General features: G+C 39.9%; 1 protein-coding gene across 1 annotated transcript; it reads left to right on the forward strand.

The window, feature by feature from the left end:
• Positions 1–3,401: 3,401 nt before the first annotated feature.
• rgma (repulsive guidance molecule BMP co-receptor a) lies at positions 3,402–15,934 on the forward strand. Its single transcript, XM_029434205.1, has 4 exons — positions 3,402–3,876; positions 8,226–8,341; positions 10,129–10,646; positions 12,979–15,934. The coding sequence occupies exons 1-4, from the start codon at positions 3,863–3,865 to the stop codon at positions 13,681–13,683; spliced, it is 1,353 nt and encodes a 450-aa protein (XP_029290065.1). The 5' UTR covers positions 3,402–3,862; the 3' UTR covers positions 13,684–15,934.
• The last annotated feature ends 921 nt before the right edge of the window (positions 15,935–16,855 follow it).

Here is a 16,855-nt window from a genome sequence, read left to right on the forward strand (position 1 = left end):
GATATTATTTCTCAAAGACACCAGGTCTCATGATGTGTTGAGAATACAACAAAAGGTCTGTGTCATTTAAAGGGGCAGAGAGACATTAGCATTTGCTGCTGTTGTTAGCAAGGAAGGCACAGACCTCTCCAGACGCCGTCAGCTCTGCTAGATGTATGCTCTAAAGTCTATCCATCCGTGGTGTTTGCCAAATGACTTAAGATAAAATAAAAATGTAAGCAACACTGTGACAGCATTGTGATATTATTTCAGATAAAGGCTGTTGACCTAGCGTTAGCCTTTTGCCTATTACTGTGTTATAAAATCTGAAGCATCACAGTGACGGATAGCCAACTTCAATCATTTATAATCCACAAACGGCAACACCAAGCATGTCCCAGCTGTGTGCATCGCGTTCTGATGTCCCCTGAAAACAGTTTCCGTTGTGTCGTGAGCTTCTTCAGGCACTAAATACTGAGTTTGTGTCGTCAAATACATGTTTTCGTGTGTCGTCAAGCTGGTGAAGAGGTTTGCTAAATGCTGAGCATCTGTTGTCAAATTGGTGAAAATGTTTCTTCATTTGCTCGTGTTGTGTCCATTTGTTTCCTAAATTGCAGTGCATTGAGTTCTCGGGGTCACCATATAGAAATAAACATGATAAATGATGATGATAAATAACACTCAAGTACATAAGCTTCAGTATGTTATGGCACAGCTTTGCAAAGAAAATCAATGTCTAAAATCAAAACAAATAATGCGTTTGTAACGTGTTTCTTAAAAATCGGAAATATCCCTTTAACGCTAAATAACTTATTTTGTTCTTTTAGGCTGTAATTTTTAGGAAAACAAATTTAGAATGTGGTTATTTTTATGTTTGGTGTAATCAGCTGTTATTATCGCAGGTAATTGCTGCAGATAACAATTATTTTCTCGATTATTGGATTCACTGTTTGGTCTATAAATGTCAGAACATAGTAAAACAAAAAATATAATTTTTTTATTAAAGCAAAGAAAAATAATCCCCACAGCTGAGAAGATGGAAATTCCTTAAACGGTTAATTAACAAAAATAATTGCTATAATCAACTAATCTTTTCAGCTCTATTACAGGTTAAATGTATGACATTTTCATCAACTCCACAGGACAAGAAATATCATCTTTTAAATGGTGTACAATTAACAGAAAGATAATTACATGTTTCTGTCGGGTGACACAATAATGACAGGAGGATGTGTCTGTATAATGTCAAACGGTCTGTCAAATCTTTCAGGGGCGTCTGAAACACAATGCAGTGGCACTTCCGAGAAAAAGAGGCACAACGCACTGTGACAAGCTAATTGTTATGCTGCGAGAGTTCAAAAGGCAACTGGAAGGTCAGTAAGAGCACACAATGTTTACTAATCCATGTCTCAGAAATACTGCGATCGCTGACTAGTTTCCCTCATGTCTTAATGTCATCCACTCCCAACATGTGCTCAGCTGTTGAGAGACATTTCTTGTGTAAATAATCTTTTTCTTTGCACACAAACCGGAAATGATCTGGATCAATTACTGAAACTGAGTCAGTCATCAGCAGGCTGGATTTATGATAAACTGATGATCAGCATCTGCAATCATGACAAGACAACAGTGAACTTTTGATCCTACCGAGGAGAAGCACAGCGTGTGATCTGAAAAAAATCCCCAGAAAGTGAAGCAAGATTTGAAGGCATTTATGGAATTTACAGTTTGCAGAAATCTTGCAGCAACTTCCTTTAATTCTGTGTCAGGAAAGTCTGAGTAAAATCAATCAGTAAGCTAGTTTTTTTCTAAAAATATATTCTACCTATATCACAAGGTTTGAAAACCAAATCTCCCTGCCAGGATCAAGGTGCTTGTAATCTTACATTGGTCTCAAAGGAATGTTCTGCTCTCTGGCAGTTGTGTCTTCTGTTTCAGATTTATTTGCTGAGGCAACTTTAGTTTAACAGATTTTTACAATGGACTAAATCACAGGCTACTAAAGGAAATCACAGAGAGCCCCAAGGGCAGGTATTACTGAGTGCTTCTTTCATTCGAGCCCGTAACAGTTGCATGGCTGGCTGTCACTGATTTGTTCTGTAAAATGGAGAAAACACTGAACTGCAACACACACAAAAAAATGTTGTGTTGTATTAATCCGGTGATATGTAAAGCAGATCTGCTGTGTTAACTCACCATAATAACTCAGCAAGGCAGCGAGTACACCAGCTGTGTTTGAGATGGGGCCGGCATCCGGCACCTCTAAAACCATTCTTTTCACACCGGGGTGTCACTCTTTCATGTTCTTATGTTACATCAATGTAAAATATGCTGCCTCTCAGTGGCCATCTGGAGAGGGCAGGTCTGGGCTGTGATAGTAAACGAGTGGATTACAGGGGTCAGTTTCTTGCTGGATGCACAAAGGGATGATGTAATGTGACAGCTCCGTCCGGTAGCAGCATGCTAATAATGTCTACGGCATCAGTGTTAATAGAAGGTGAAATCAAAAGGGGTTTTTAACCGTCAGCTCTGCATTTCTGCTGGATTCTGCATGTCAGTTATCCACCTGGCAGACAGTGAGAGCACTGAACTGGTCATTCTGCTGTTTCACTGTAAGTCTCTGCCCTCCCTGGTGTGATGAATTTTCCTGATCGGAGGGAAACTGGAGCAGAGAGAACCAGTTATGTTGTACCATGGAGTGGAGGCTGGAAAAGCTAAAGAGGAACGAGGAAGGGGGGGGATTGTGGTGGTATTTTCCTGCATGCAGTCTGATCCTAAAACACAGGTGCAGCCCCCATGCAGCCCTCTTTGCCTTTGAGCATATCCCCCCCCCTCTTCCTCCCTGCTGCAAAGCGTTTGTCCACCTGATCCTCCATTAAATCCTGATTATTATGGATTTGTCTTTTTCCAACCTGTGATTTGGAGAGATGGTGGTGCGCTCACGGTTATCTGTTGAGGGTGTAGATCCGAAAACGGGGGCTATTTGTTGGAAATCAATGTCAGAAATGAATAAAGCAATTTGTAAACGAAGCAGCAGTTCAAATCAGTTTTAAACTCATATTCGTGTTGCCAGAGGTGCAGAAACTTCTATCCAAATCCTGCAGAATGGATGGCTAGTGTTCTGTAAATCGGGCAGAAAATAGGGCACACATCAAGAAAATGACATGTGATTCAAAAGCAGGCTGACAATACATGGGTTTAGTTTCACTTGCTCTAACAGAAAATAAGACTGTATAACTCAACTTTCGACCCTAATCTGTGGACTCTTATCTCCCAAAGAGAGAACTAGTTGGAAAAAAAGAAAAAAGGGGGGGTGGGGGGTTCACAGCTGAGATTTGGGGCTCACAGCGGCGTCATGCAGAGCCTATCATTGTCTCTCTCACACTTTCTAACTAGCCATTTCACAACATCCAGACAGCGGATCGAGCCGTACGCAGCAGCAGCAGCAGTTTTGCCCTCAGGGCTTTTTTTCTCCCCGACGTCGACCATAACTAACAATTTGGATTCACCGCGCGGATGAGGGCAATTACTGGACTTAATCTATCATAATGTCTCCTTGCCGATCGACCGATAGTCAAATGAGTTAAGCAATGGCTGCATACATCTGAGTCCACAGCGGGTGCGAGAAGTGGCTGTTTAAATGAATCCCAACTAAAAAAGAAGAAAAGCACTTTCAGCGAGAAGCAGATCGGTGGACATCATGCACAGATTGGCGGATTTAACACTCAGAAAGCCACTGAGTGCGTTTGATTTCGGATTACAGTGACACACAGGACGAGTTTATTCATTTTTTTAAAGGGAGAGAATTTTTTAGGAGTCTGCTTCTTGCTCCTGTTCGCTGTCCTCCGGATTCCTGCAGGACTCCCAGAGTCGCGGAGAGCCCATGCAGTCGCCAAGGTTGGTTTTGTCTTTTAGTTGGAGACTTATTTTGAATTTTAACAAACATTATCTGAGCTAATTATTACGCAGGAGTGATGTCAGTTTTTGCTTTTCTTACTGGGGTTTCAAACTGTAACTATATGTCGTAAAATATGTATTTCCTTCAACCAGATGTGCAGTCAGGAGAGCTGGATTTCTCCCAATATTAAGAATTTGATCCATTTGCTGGAGTCACTCAAGAAATGTACATACAAACTGTATTCACTTGACAAGTGCCCTTTTAAATATTGAAGGATGCACATATTTGTATTTATTATATTGTCAGCATTTTATTACAACCTAGTCCCAACTAGAAAATTCCGTTTAGTCTACTTCTCTCTGACATGGAGTACAAATGATGATCTTCAGAGCAGTGCAACAGGACACATGCGCCTGCTGGCTGCGGATTTAGACTACACCTTTTAAATCCTAATCGCATGACAGCATGTAATTAGATCAATAATCGAGCTGTCCATAAAGCTCACATTTAATGACAGGTTTGGTTGTCCTCATAATGCCATGTGCGTTTGTGTCATGGTTTGAGGTTTCGTATCAGAGCTCATAACAAGCGCCATCTGTTGGAAAAGAGCATCAGTTCGCTGTGACCGTCAAGACAGATGCATTTAAAAATGTAGGCTAGTGCACACAATTTAACATCGAATGAGAGATGAAACAGTTATCAATATTACTTCATTACACCATATTTAGGGTATGAAAATGTGAAAACTGTGTCAGGTTTGACAGGGGATATCAGCGATTTAAAGAAGCACATCATTAAACCTGCTTGGATTATACCTGCTGGATTTATAGAGCTGTTGTATTGTTACATTTCACCTTTACTTGTCACAGCATGTGGATCACATGATCTGCTTGATGTCTCTATAGAAATCTCCCTCTGGAGATATTTCCTAATTTATACATTGCTTGTTATTTCACTACATGGAGATGTTAAACCCCAGAGGTAAAACTAATTTGATTAAAAAGCAATCAATCTTTTGATTGGTCGGTCACTAACTGTTACCAAAAGGACAAAATACAGCTATTAGCCCGATGGACACTTGATGAGAGAAGGCTATTGAAGAGGAAGAGGTCTAACCTAATTTTGATTGGTGGTGTAGTCAAACTGATAAAATTAGACTTTGTGATGAGAATTACGGCTGCAGTTTTTTTCACTATTGATTCATTGTTAACTCTATAAAATGTCAGAAGATGGTGGAATATGGCCGCCACAATTTGTCAGAGATCAAGGTGATGTCTTCAAATTGCTTCTTTTGTCCAACAAATAGCCCCAGATACAAAGACCGTTCATTTTACAGTAAATATGGGCTAATATATAAAACTGAAAAGACAGTGAATCCTTTCATTTGAGGAGCTGCACCAGAGAATGTTTGGCATTTTTGACTGATTATATTGGTAATCAAAATTGTTGCAGAACAAATGTTCCGTCGATTCTTTTCTATTAATCTATTAATTGAGTAATCATTGAAATGCTAATTAGAATAATTAAATAGTTTGAATAAGGAATACATGTCCTGACTAAAGAAATGGATCAAGGGCTTCAAAATAAGCCGTTTTCCACTGATATGAAAAATCTGTGAAATCATTTGTTTCTCCAGTATCATCGTCACTTGTCATGCTCAAGTATCTGTCCATAATTAAGGACCAAAGCTTACTTGTGACAATTGTGGTGCCAGAAATGAAATTTATCTTTTAATGACTCATGATAAAAAGACAATTCAGAAACGACTAATCGGCCAAAGATGTCTTAGTCAACCGAGACATTAACACGACCAATTAACTGACTAATTATATGAGCGGCAAAACCCACCATATTAACATCTTGATATTAAATAATGTACAGACATGTTGAGACTGCAAGGTCGCTGCAACAGGTTTCAAATGTTCAATCTGCACCATCTATTTTCCGGACGCAATACAGAAACAAGGATTCTGAGCTTTTTATTCGACTAACATGTGAATCAATCGCAATTCCTGAGTTTGCTTCTACATCCAGTGTCGCTGCTAAAAGCCAAAAAACGTTCAACAATTCATCAAAACACATCACAGGGCAGCTTATACCTTTCAGCTGCAGTCATTCATTTCAGATGGGAATGTGTGGTATAGAGCTGGGAATCAGTCTGCACAGGGCCACCCTTGTTGAAAACATGTGTAGGCTCAGACCTCATTGTACACGAACGTATCCATCATCCACGAGAGGGACAGCATTCACAAAGACGTTCACCGCACTATGGAAAAATACTGTACAGCCAGCCACAACCTGAGTGCGCAGGCATCTTTCTGATAGTATTTTGGTTTAAATGGTAGTAAACGACAGCAGTAATGTGCCATATGTACAAGATATCGAAAGGAGGTGGTTATATGAATTTTAGAGGAGAGGATCACCGCCTGCTCTTCTGATCAGTAGTGGGAATGGATTCAAATCCTTTCAACTAACATGCCAAAAATACTGTATTACAAATCCTGCATTCTTAAAATGAGTCAAAAGTCAAAGCAGTCTTTTTGGTCCCTTTTTTTTAATTGTTGATGTGTTAACCTGCGTACATGTACTTTGGTTTTGGCTTTGATTACTTCATGTACTGTTCGGTGGTTTAAACTACAGCAAGGCATCATGGTTTGTTTTGTGAGTTATATAGTCATATGCTGCTGGGTAACTGGAAACTATTGCCATCAGTAAAAAAGGACAATATTTCTGTCCAGCGCTGTAAGTATCATTGAGCTCATGTTCTCAGTGTTGTATCTGGGAATTTAACAACCAGCGGATATAATTACAGGCATATAATATTTCACTAAGTTGGTTTTTAAATGCTGATTCTAAATGTACTTTCTTTTTTCCCATCCTATGATATTCAGTTTGATTTGATGGGTGATGATTTGGAGGTTAAATGACCTTATAACCGTTTAAAATCCAGTTACCTATATATTTTCCAAACTGACGGCATGTCTGATAGTCTGATACATAGAGCTGAAACTATTAGGCGATCAATTTGTCAATAAACAGAAAAGATATTGGCAAATATTTCGATAATTGGTTAATCATTTGGCATTTTTTGAGGAAAAAGTGCCAAATATTTGCTACGGTTCTACCTTCTCAAACATGAGGATTTGATGTTTTCCTTTGTCATGTGTCATCTTGTCATGAAATCAAACTAAATATCTTTGAATTTTAGACTGTTAGTTGGATAAAACAACCAATTTGAATATGCCAGCTTTGGCTTGGGGAAACTGTGATGTTCACTATTGTCTTACATCTTACAGACAAAATAAGTAATCAATAAAATAATGAGCATATTATTCGATAATGAAAATAATTGCTAGTTGCAGGCCACCCTGATAATAATAATAATATATATTATAGAACAGCTTATTCCAATTCTATTCAAGATGTTTACACTGAATGAAATATTCAAACACAAGACAAATGGGAATATTCTTGTGTATCATTTTGTGCACATTTATCCAACATTCAGTCTGACAAATGTCGTCATCTTTACAGACATTGGGATCTCCATTAGGATATCAAAAAGTAATGTAGATGTTTGGCTGCACTGGGTGGGATTCATTGACCTCCCAGTGGCTCTGAGGGGTTGAAGAGGTTAGCTTGGCTTGTAGCCACCATTTCAAGAGATGTACATATGACATATAGTAGGTTTAAATATATTTTATACAGTCTATGGTTTAAATATGGCAATGAGTGCTGATATGAAGGGTTAACGCATATTATGTGCAGCTCTTGGGAATAAACATGGTGTTTGTTATTATATTGTTGGTTGCTTTCCTCCCCTTTACATGCTCTGTGGAGGGATGCCACTGTTTTCCTTTCCAGGTTTTCCCTCCACAGAGAGGTTATTGTTGTGATCTTAGCCGCAAATCAGACCTTTCTTACACGGCGTTGTGGACTACCACTTTGTGGGTCGTGGACTCGGTCGTCGTCGAACAAGTCTGCACATTGAGTTGTAATTTGAAACTTGGGAGAGGGGGTTTAAGGGCAGAACAGGCAGCCGTGATTGGTTCAGTGTGTCCGCTGGCCCGCAGAGGCTGCACCTTCTCGACACTCCTTAAAAGGAAGATAGATTGCCCTGACTGCTTTCAGCAGTTTGTCCCGCACTGAGTGTTAGCTAGCTTACTCGGCTGTAGCCGTTGAGTTAACTCTCAAACCGAAGAGGGCAAAACAACAACTTCTTACCAGATAGTGATGAGAAGACGGGACCGACTTCACACCTCTTTATGGACTTTTTGTGTGTTTTCTCAACGAGGACTCGGCGGCTCTAACTCTTCTCCTCTGTTCTTCCTTATTCGGGTTTGACCAGGGAGAGGAGTGAAGTGCGACCCCGAGCTGGATGGATGGTTATGGGGAAAAGAGGAAGACCCTCGGCGCTTGACGTATGCAGAGTCCTCGCGCTGTTTCTCGTACTCTTCCCATCCGGTAAGATGCTACTCTTTTGTACTTTTAAATCACAAAGTAAAAGTTTTTAAAAAGTTGTCCCACATGGGCATGTTTTCACTGATAAGGTTTAACTAAATAAATGTTGAACGTTAACGTAGCTACTTCTTAGCGTTAACTAACGACCTTTTTACCTTGGGCAGCAAAGTTGCCTGGTTCGGTCACTATTTATTAGCCGAAATATTTTAGTGATATTGTAATTGAACTAGAGTTACATGGTACAACTAAAACTCATGAAGTTTCTGCCGAAGCCCGCATTTAACAAAACTAGCGAAATATTTATAATTCGCCGCAACAAATCAATTGGAATCTCATGAAACTCCATCAAAAAATGATTAAAATCTACTAGATTACAGAGATTGTGTGGTTACGTTGCAGCCGTCTGGAAAATGTTGCACTTTAGGAACAGGCTTGAAAGTGAACAGCCATGTCATTACAGTGCAACATTTGAGTAATTTAAGTAGTTGTTGTCTGTTTTATTTTACAGTACGCTATTTTATTAGAAAAAGACAAAACAAAGTGAGCAGTCTTTTTGGAGGTTCTTGTTTTGTTTGGGGGATGGTGCCTCAGTATTTCGCATTAGCTCCTTGAAAGTATTTATTAAGCAAGGATATGCATTTTAGATGTTTTCGCCCTTGAAATTTAAAACAATTTATTTTTTGTAGAGAGTAATGGTGGTGGGATTATGCTTTGAATGTGCCTGTTGAAAGGTACACCATAACAGCTTTTTTTTTTTTTTTTTAATAATATAAAGGTCTAGTGATACAATTACACACACATTTTTTACTTCCAATTGACTTAATATACTTGTAATTTGACTATGGGGTGATCACAGTGGGTCCCTTTCTGCAGTGGGGACACCTCATTCAGCTCACCTTGCACCTTTACCAAACCCTTATCAGTTTTCCTCTTACCGTCACTTACCGTCAAACAACAAAGTGATAATGCACTGATAGCTGAGATCAAGATCAGTTTATTGCCATCTATCAAATGGGTGGTAAATGGAGAGGCGGTGTGGGGGTTGGAGAGTGCTGCGGTGAAGCTATCAGGAGGGATATTGTTTAAAGTGTGACTTCAAAGTGCTGATATGGCTTCCACGCCTCGAGACACTGGGTGAAATTTCTCACAGCCCATTCAAATAAATGCTTTATTAGTCCAAGGTGATGCTAGTCAAACATGGTGTGGCAACCAGGCATCCTGGGAAATGTTTGAAGAACATTTTTGTAAAGAGTTGGCCGGATGTGGCAATAATGCTGGAGACTACAATCTACGGTCAAGCAACGTTTATTATCACTAAAGGTGTAGATTAGGATCCCAAATGGCATTTTTACTTTTACATAAACTAAAAGCCACTGGGTGTGAAAGGGAAGTGCACTCCTCTACAATAAACAGTAAAGTGATCCTGAGGGGGAGTTCAGACCTGTGTTTTGTTGCTGTGAAAATGCAAAGATTTGTGTAAATATAGATGCTATTTGTCCTTTTTCATGGTGTACAAACACAACGTTTTATTCCCTTTCTCTAGCATTTGAGTGTAACATTTGTGTTACAATGTACCAATGGACAAAACAAAGTATGTGGCAAAATATAAGAATTACTGCTTTTATTATTATATTCTTGTTTTAGATTCAGTATTATGTTAATATTAATAATGTTTTTAAACTATGTATATTTATAGCTTTTTCTGTGTTACTATCATGTCTTTTTAAATGACATGGTGTCCTTCTGGTTTGCTTCTTTTGTTCAAACTGTATCTTGTTCCTCCCCGACAGTGAGTCTGCAGTGCAAGATCCTCAAGTGTAATTCCGAATTTTGGGCCTCCACCTCAAACTCTGGACCGGAAGAGGAGTTTTGCACAGCGCTGCGAGCGTACAACAGCTGTGTACGCCGGACTGCGCGTACCTGCAGGGGGGACTTGGCATACCACTCTGCCCAGCATGGCATAGAAGATCTAATGAGCCAACACAACTGCTCAAGGGAGGGTCCGACATCCCAACCAAATGCCCGCACCCCACTTCCTCCTCCGCCCCCACCGCTCCTACCTGACAGCCAGGAGCGCTCAGATGGACCTGAAGTGTGCCACTATGAGCGCAGTCTTCCACGCAACACAGCGGGGCCCAACTACACCCACTGTGGCTTCTTTGGAGACCCGCACCTCCGAACATTTGGTGACGACTTCCAGACGTGTAAGGTGGAAGGAGCCTGGCCGCTCATCCACAACAAATACCTGTCTGTCCAGGTGACCAACACTCCTGTAGTGCCAGGCTCTATGGCCACCGCCACAAGCAAGGTAATCCTTTCTTAAGGTCCTGTATGCATGTCAATATGGTCTACTTAGGCCATAAACAATAACTATAGATCAAAGAGTCAATCAACTAGGGTTGCATCTAACAATTACTTTCATTGATCGATGAAATATGTCCATCACAATTGCCATTATACGTCTTGTTTTGTCCGACCAACAGTCCAAAACCTCACAATATTCAGTTTGCTATCACCTAAGACAAAAAAGAATCAACAAATTCTCTCATTTGGAGAAGCTGGAAGTCGTACATTTTGACATTTTTGCTCGACTAATCAATGAAGCGACCAGTCGTTTCAGCTGTCCAATCGACAGAAAATTATTCTGCAGCAATTGCTATTATCAGTTTATCATGGAAATAATTTATGAAGCAGAAATATTTGCTGTTCCAGCTTGTCAAATGTCCAGTTTTTTTTTGTTTATCATTTTATATGGAATATGTTTGGGGTTTGGACTGGAAGACTTGGACATTGGGAAAATTTCGAAAAAATTCACCATATTTCCTGACATTTTCTAGGCTCAATCATTGTTTTAATATACAACAAATCTGTCTATAATTAAGATAATCACCTTGCCACATTGATTTTATGTTAGTTGTTGGTGACTTTTGTCATTGCTGCTGCATCAAAACCCGTCGTTGTTCATGTATTTGTTCGTCTCTTCTTTCATGTGGTCTGTTTGACAGAGAAGCAGCCCCACAGCAGCTCTCACAAACTGTGGACTCTGGTTAGTGTTTGGATGAGATCCATAATGACAGATAAAGAAGCCAAACCCATCTCAATTGCAAAGATCTTGATAAGCTTTATAAATTATTTGTTAGTATTATAACAGCAGTGTTGCGTCAAATGTTAACACAAGGCTCCATTTTCACTTTTCACAGTAGACAGCTCAGGCTGATGTTTGGCCTACTTAGAGTGTATTCCACACACTGAGCACATTACAGTGAGAGATGTTGTGTCTGCACAGAACTGTAGATAGTTTCTCTACATTTTGAGATATTTTCTTTCTTTAACAGCAGTGCATTCCTCATTATTGCGGTTTTGTTTAATGGTACATTGGTTAGTTTGGATGGCTATCCATGAAATGGCTTTAAGTACAAGTTAAGGTAAAAAACAAAGAAGTAGGAGTATTTATAGTTGGCAAATTCAGTTAGTTGTTCCAGATTTGTCAAAGTTTTGACAGCAATGATTGTGGACCTCAGCCCCTCCCAGAGTATCATAACTTAAGTATGTAGACTGAGAAATAAGAGGACTTTGTCCTCAATCACATTCGTTGAAAGTATAATTATCTGCAATCAAGATTTCTTAATGATACTCTATTAAGCATTTGTGGGGGGTTTTAGATTTTATAGTAATGACATTTTTTATATTGCTGTTCTTGGAAGCATATTAGACATCTTTTTTTTTTAAGATCTTGATTCTAGACAAAGGGAAAACAAGGCAGCAGCCAATGCCACCTGTGCAAACAAGGCCCCTCTGGTAAAAGATCTGCATTAGCAGAGTGCTGTGTTGGTGCATTGCTCTCGCTACAGCAAATAAAACTGTCTGGTTATTTCCATCTTCATTCTGATGGAGGGATAATAGAGGCATTTTTATTTTGATTGTTTTCATTAAAAGCCAGGGAGAAAAAAACTAAAGTTAATGTAGGTGGGAAATGTTAGCCGAAGGTTGGGGGGAATTGAGACAGAACTGGTGCAACGGATGAATTGTCAAGCTAATAGAGTATTCTGTAGACTCCCCCTGTCCTTTGTCCGGAGCGAGGATACATCGGAGTCCCTAGGCCGTCCTGGTATCACTGCTCTGACAATGGCTCATTGGTGTCCTGATGAAACCAAGCTTGCAGAGTCCTGACCAGTCTCACTTAATTAGCTGCAGAGTATATCGCTCTGTCCTGGCCCGACGCCACTCCCTGGAGCATAGTTCTGGGGTTCACAGGCAGGTTTTTCAGAGCTATGAATGGATCGTCTTTGTGTCTGCAAACTGAGGCCTGATTTTACATGGCCGAGACTCGTGTTTTTTGAGGGCATTTACCTTGGCCTCCCCCATGTTGAGCCAGTGCTGAAATATGACACTTAAGTGGGGTGGTGGGGTAGATGGCACATATTGCACAAACTTGTTCTTAATGCTAAAGTATAAGCGCTTCCCCTTTTTTAAAACCTGATGTTTACATTTACTGCAGTTTACTAGGATTCTGGATGTGACCAGAATAACACAGCAGGCTGCATGCTTGCATTTCTGAGGGTCTTAAAGGCAAATGCATTATGATCATTTCAACTGAACGTTAATGAGATTTCTTTTCTTTTTCTTCTTTCCTCCTGCAGCTGACAATCATCTTTAAGAATTTCCAGGAATGTGTGGACCAGAAGATGTACCACGCAGAGACGGATGAGCTGCCAGCTGCTTTTGCAGATGGCTCCAAGAACGGAGGGGATCGGCACGGAGCGAACACTCTGCGTGTGGTGGAGAAGGTTCCTGGGCAGCATGTGGAGATTCAGGCCAGGTACATTGGAACAACCATAGTGGTCCGGCAGGTCGGCCGCTACCTGACCTTTGCTGTGCGGATGCCAGAGGAAGTTGTGAACTCTGTGGAGGAAGGTGATAACCAGGACTTGTACCTGTGTCTTCACGGCTGCCCTGCCAACCAGCGCATCAACTTCAGGAACTTCAAGGCTCGAGCGGCAGAGGCGCACAGCGCAGGCAAGACCAGGAGCGGCACCGCGGCACATGGCTTTACCTACCAGTCCGCCAAGGCCAAGTGCAAAGAGCGGCTCCCAGTGGAGGACCTGTACTTTCAGTCCTGTGTGTTTGACCTCCTCTCCTCTGGAGACATAAACTTCACAATGGCAGCTTATTACGCCTTTGAGGATGTAAAAACACTCCACTCAAACAGCAAGAGATATCACATCTTTGAAAAGGATGCATTTATGAATAATGCAGCACCGAGGAGCAAAGATTTTCTTTCACTCCTCTTCCTCAACGTCCTTGCTGTCTTTTTGTGGATTGGGTCTTGCACAGTTCATCTATAGTCCCTTCACAACAGTATCCTCATGTATCTGTCAGTGAGTGTTTGAGTACCATCGCTGTGTCATACATCTGCTCCTCTCCTCTGGTTCTGTGACGTGACTCTGTGAGATGTCTTATTTTAGTAGTATTGTCATGTTTTGACTTCAGTCTAATGTCAAGACGAGGTCACCGTGCTCCCCAGCTATCATCACGTGTATTTAGCTGCTTCATAGGACTGGTCTTTGATGAGAGCAGCGGTGAGAGAGCCCAGCTACTCCAGAGCTTAGGATATCCACCTGGGATTAAATCCCACATTCTCACCGGGCATGCATGCCTATGGGAAGCTGGACAAGATGATCTTTTGCAGAAAGAAGAGTTTGCTGATCCTCCCTCCCCTGATCCACTCATTGGTGCCAAGCCAGTGAAGCTCTCCGTGGCTCATGTGGCGAAGCGAGAGGACCTGACAGGGCCTTTTGTTAACCTAAGGCCAGAAGCAGCTCTATGTTTGATTAGTTTCCAGCTTTGGAAAAGCCTGAGCCTTTTGGAGGAAGCACTCCGCCAAAAGGATGTCAGAGCAGCGTCTCCAGTTGTCTGCTGTGGAGATTAATGGGTCATATTGTTAGGGTGTGTGTGTGTGTGTGTGTGTGTGTGTGTGCGCGTGTGTGTTGTAGTACAATATGTATGCAGAATTCAGCGTCTGTGGTTAACTTTGTGTGTTAGTGGGTGCAGGAGTCCCCAGAAATTAGATAAGAAGCCTCCAGTGGGAGAAATCCTTCCCATGTCTTTCTGTTGCACCCACATTTTCAGAAATGGAAAGACAAGGCGCTCCACAGTCTCGTCAAGAATTGGCCTCTGTCAGCCAGGTAGCAAATCCTGAAAAGAGACTGATTTAAAAATAATCTTTTTCTTTTTCAGTGTCATACAGCCTTTCACTCCATTGTTTGAGCTGACATGTTGATCAGACAGTGTTTTGTATTTTATGTCTGTAATGTGAATGTAGCTAACAAGAAAAGCAAAAGAACAACCTTAGGTAAGGGCACTCCATAGCGTTTACACGATGTAGATCAGCCAATCCAACTGAGACACCTCTTTGATAGCATTTTGTGAATTTAACTCTCCAGTGGTGTGGATACTGTCAGTACTAGCTGTAAAGACGTCCCCTCTAGTCAGTTTAGCATTTTATAGACTACCAGTGTGCTGAACTGACTTTGCGTAAATGATAAGCATATGTCTGTAGACGTGATTTCATGGCTTAAGTCATTGCCAAAGAACAAGCCCTTGTGCCAACATTTCCCTAACATCTGAATTTCCATCTTTCAGTCTTAAACAATTCTCATTAGGGGGATTCTTAACTGTGTATAACTTGTGTTTGTGGGTGTATCCGCAGTACAGTAACACACTGTAAAAGCAGAACTAGTTTCCGTTTTAGTCTCAACTTTCCTTGCGTGTCATGATAACACTTTCCATTTGAACTTTGGCTCTCATCTGCAGTGTCTGGTAATGTGCAAGTTATCCCTGTAGATACAGTTACTTCTCGGGCACAGTTTTACGGTCATTTATCCTTTACACCGAAGTATTTGGCAGGCCTTACTACTGCTATTTGGAACATTTAATGGTGCAGTTTGACAACAAAAAAAATCATAAAAAACAAATGATTGTATTGTTGAATCTTGTGTTAATAGCTGTAATTTGTGTTGTGAGTTTTACAGTATATGGTTCTACACGTGAAATGTGAGATTGTACATATGTTTTGTGAGTTTAAATTTGTATATTACCAGTTGTGTTTTGAATTTATCACTCCTGTTTTTGTACATCAGATGTTTTGGTGAATGTGAATCTTTTTTTATTTGAAAAGGGATTTTTTCAAAAGCATGAACACTACAAAACAATATTCTTGACTGTATGCAGTATACTCACCTACTGTAGTTGTTGTGGAGAAAGTGATAATAATGCTGGTTGTCATCACGTTATATAAAACATGCTGAATGCAGCCCACTTTATCTAGAAAGGGAATGTAGGAGTTCAAGTTCTGGGGTGTTCATGTTTTTGAGTTTAAAGCACTTTATGTTTTATTTTCCATTTAGCTCTTATTCTGTTTGAAATTCTGTGTCAGACTTGTAATGGTAGAAAAGAGTTTAAAAAAAAATAGCTGAATGGGAAATGCCAGAAAGATCAAACTGTGTTTGTATGTAAAGCAAATGTGGTGCCACACGCCACCTGTTTATAATGTAAATTATTTATTGAATAAAAGAAAATGTCTTGTTAATGAGGTGCCCTCTTGTCTGTGAGAGCATTTTTTGAAATTCACCCATATGAGTTTATTCGCAACAATCTGCTGTGTTTGACTGCCCCCTGCTGCAAGGATGAAGTACTGAATGTGAGCAGAAAGTCTCCTCAGCAGAAAAACTACAAAGTCTTTGTAAAAGGTTTTATATAATTAAGTTGATTCCTTAACTTAATACAGACAAATGTTACAAACCACAACACTCAGTCAATAATTGACCTCCAGAGGTGTCTGCTTCATGCTCACCTCGTCATGTTAATACATATGTAAGATTATGTATGAGTCAGTAAATTATAGCATATAAAAAGAAATCTTAGATAATTTCCCTACAATTATATTGACATCAATATATGCTATTTGAGATATTATTCATAATATATCACTTTTTAGTGAGAGCCATCTGTAGAGACCCTATAAAATGTTAAAATTAATGTATTTTTAAACATGTTTACTGTCAAGTTATGTTTAGAAAATTACAAATGAACTTCTAAATTCCATTTTGTCTCTGAAATTCAACAGACCTTTAAAACTTTATATAATGCCTTGTGCAAAATTGCAATATAAGGTGCTAAAGAATACAATAAAAAGAAATGATATAGGAAACAGAGACCAATGTTGTAAATATTAAATATTAAGATTCTTGTATTTCACAACTCGGGTAATATATTTGAACTTTTTTATAATTAATAGAGCGACTTGGAAGACCTAAATAATTTGAGAGTTGAGGTCTGGACACTATATTTATGAATGTCACTCTTAATTGTATAAATAAGAGCAAAATAATGTCACTTATAATTTAGATGAATCTTTATACATACCAGCCTTGACTATCTATTGTAGAAGAGACTATATGATAATGAAATCGGGAGGATTTTATTCAAGCCAGCCATAAGAAAATGAAAGTAGAGGCA

The sequence above is a fragment of the Cottoperca gobio genome, chromosome 6, assembly GCF_900634415.1.
Source record: "Cottoperca gobio chromosome 6, fCotGob3.1, whole genome shotgun sequence".
Lineage (NCBI taxonomy): Eukaryota > Metazoa > Chordata > Actinopteri > Perciformes > Bovichtidae > Cottoperca > Cottoperca gobio.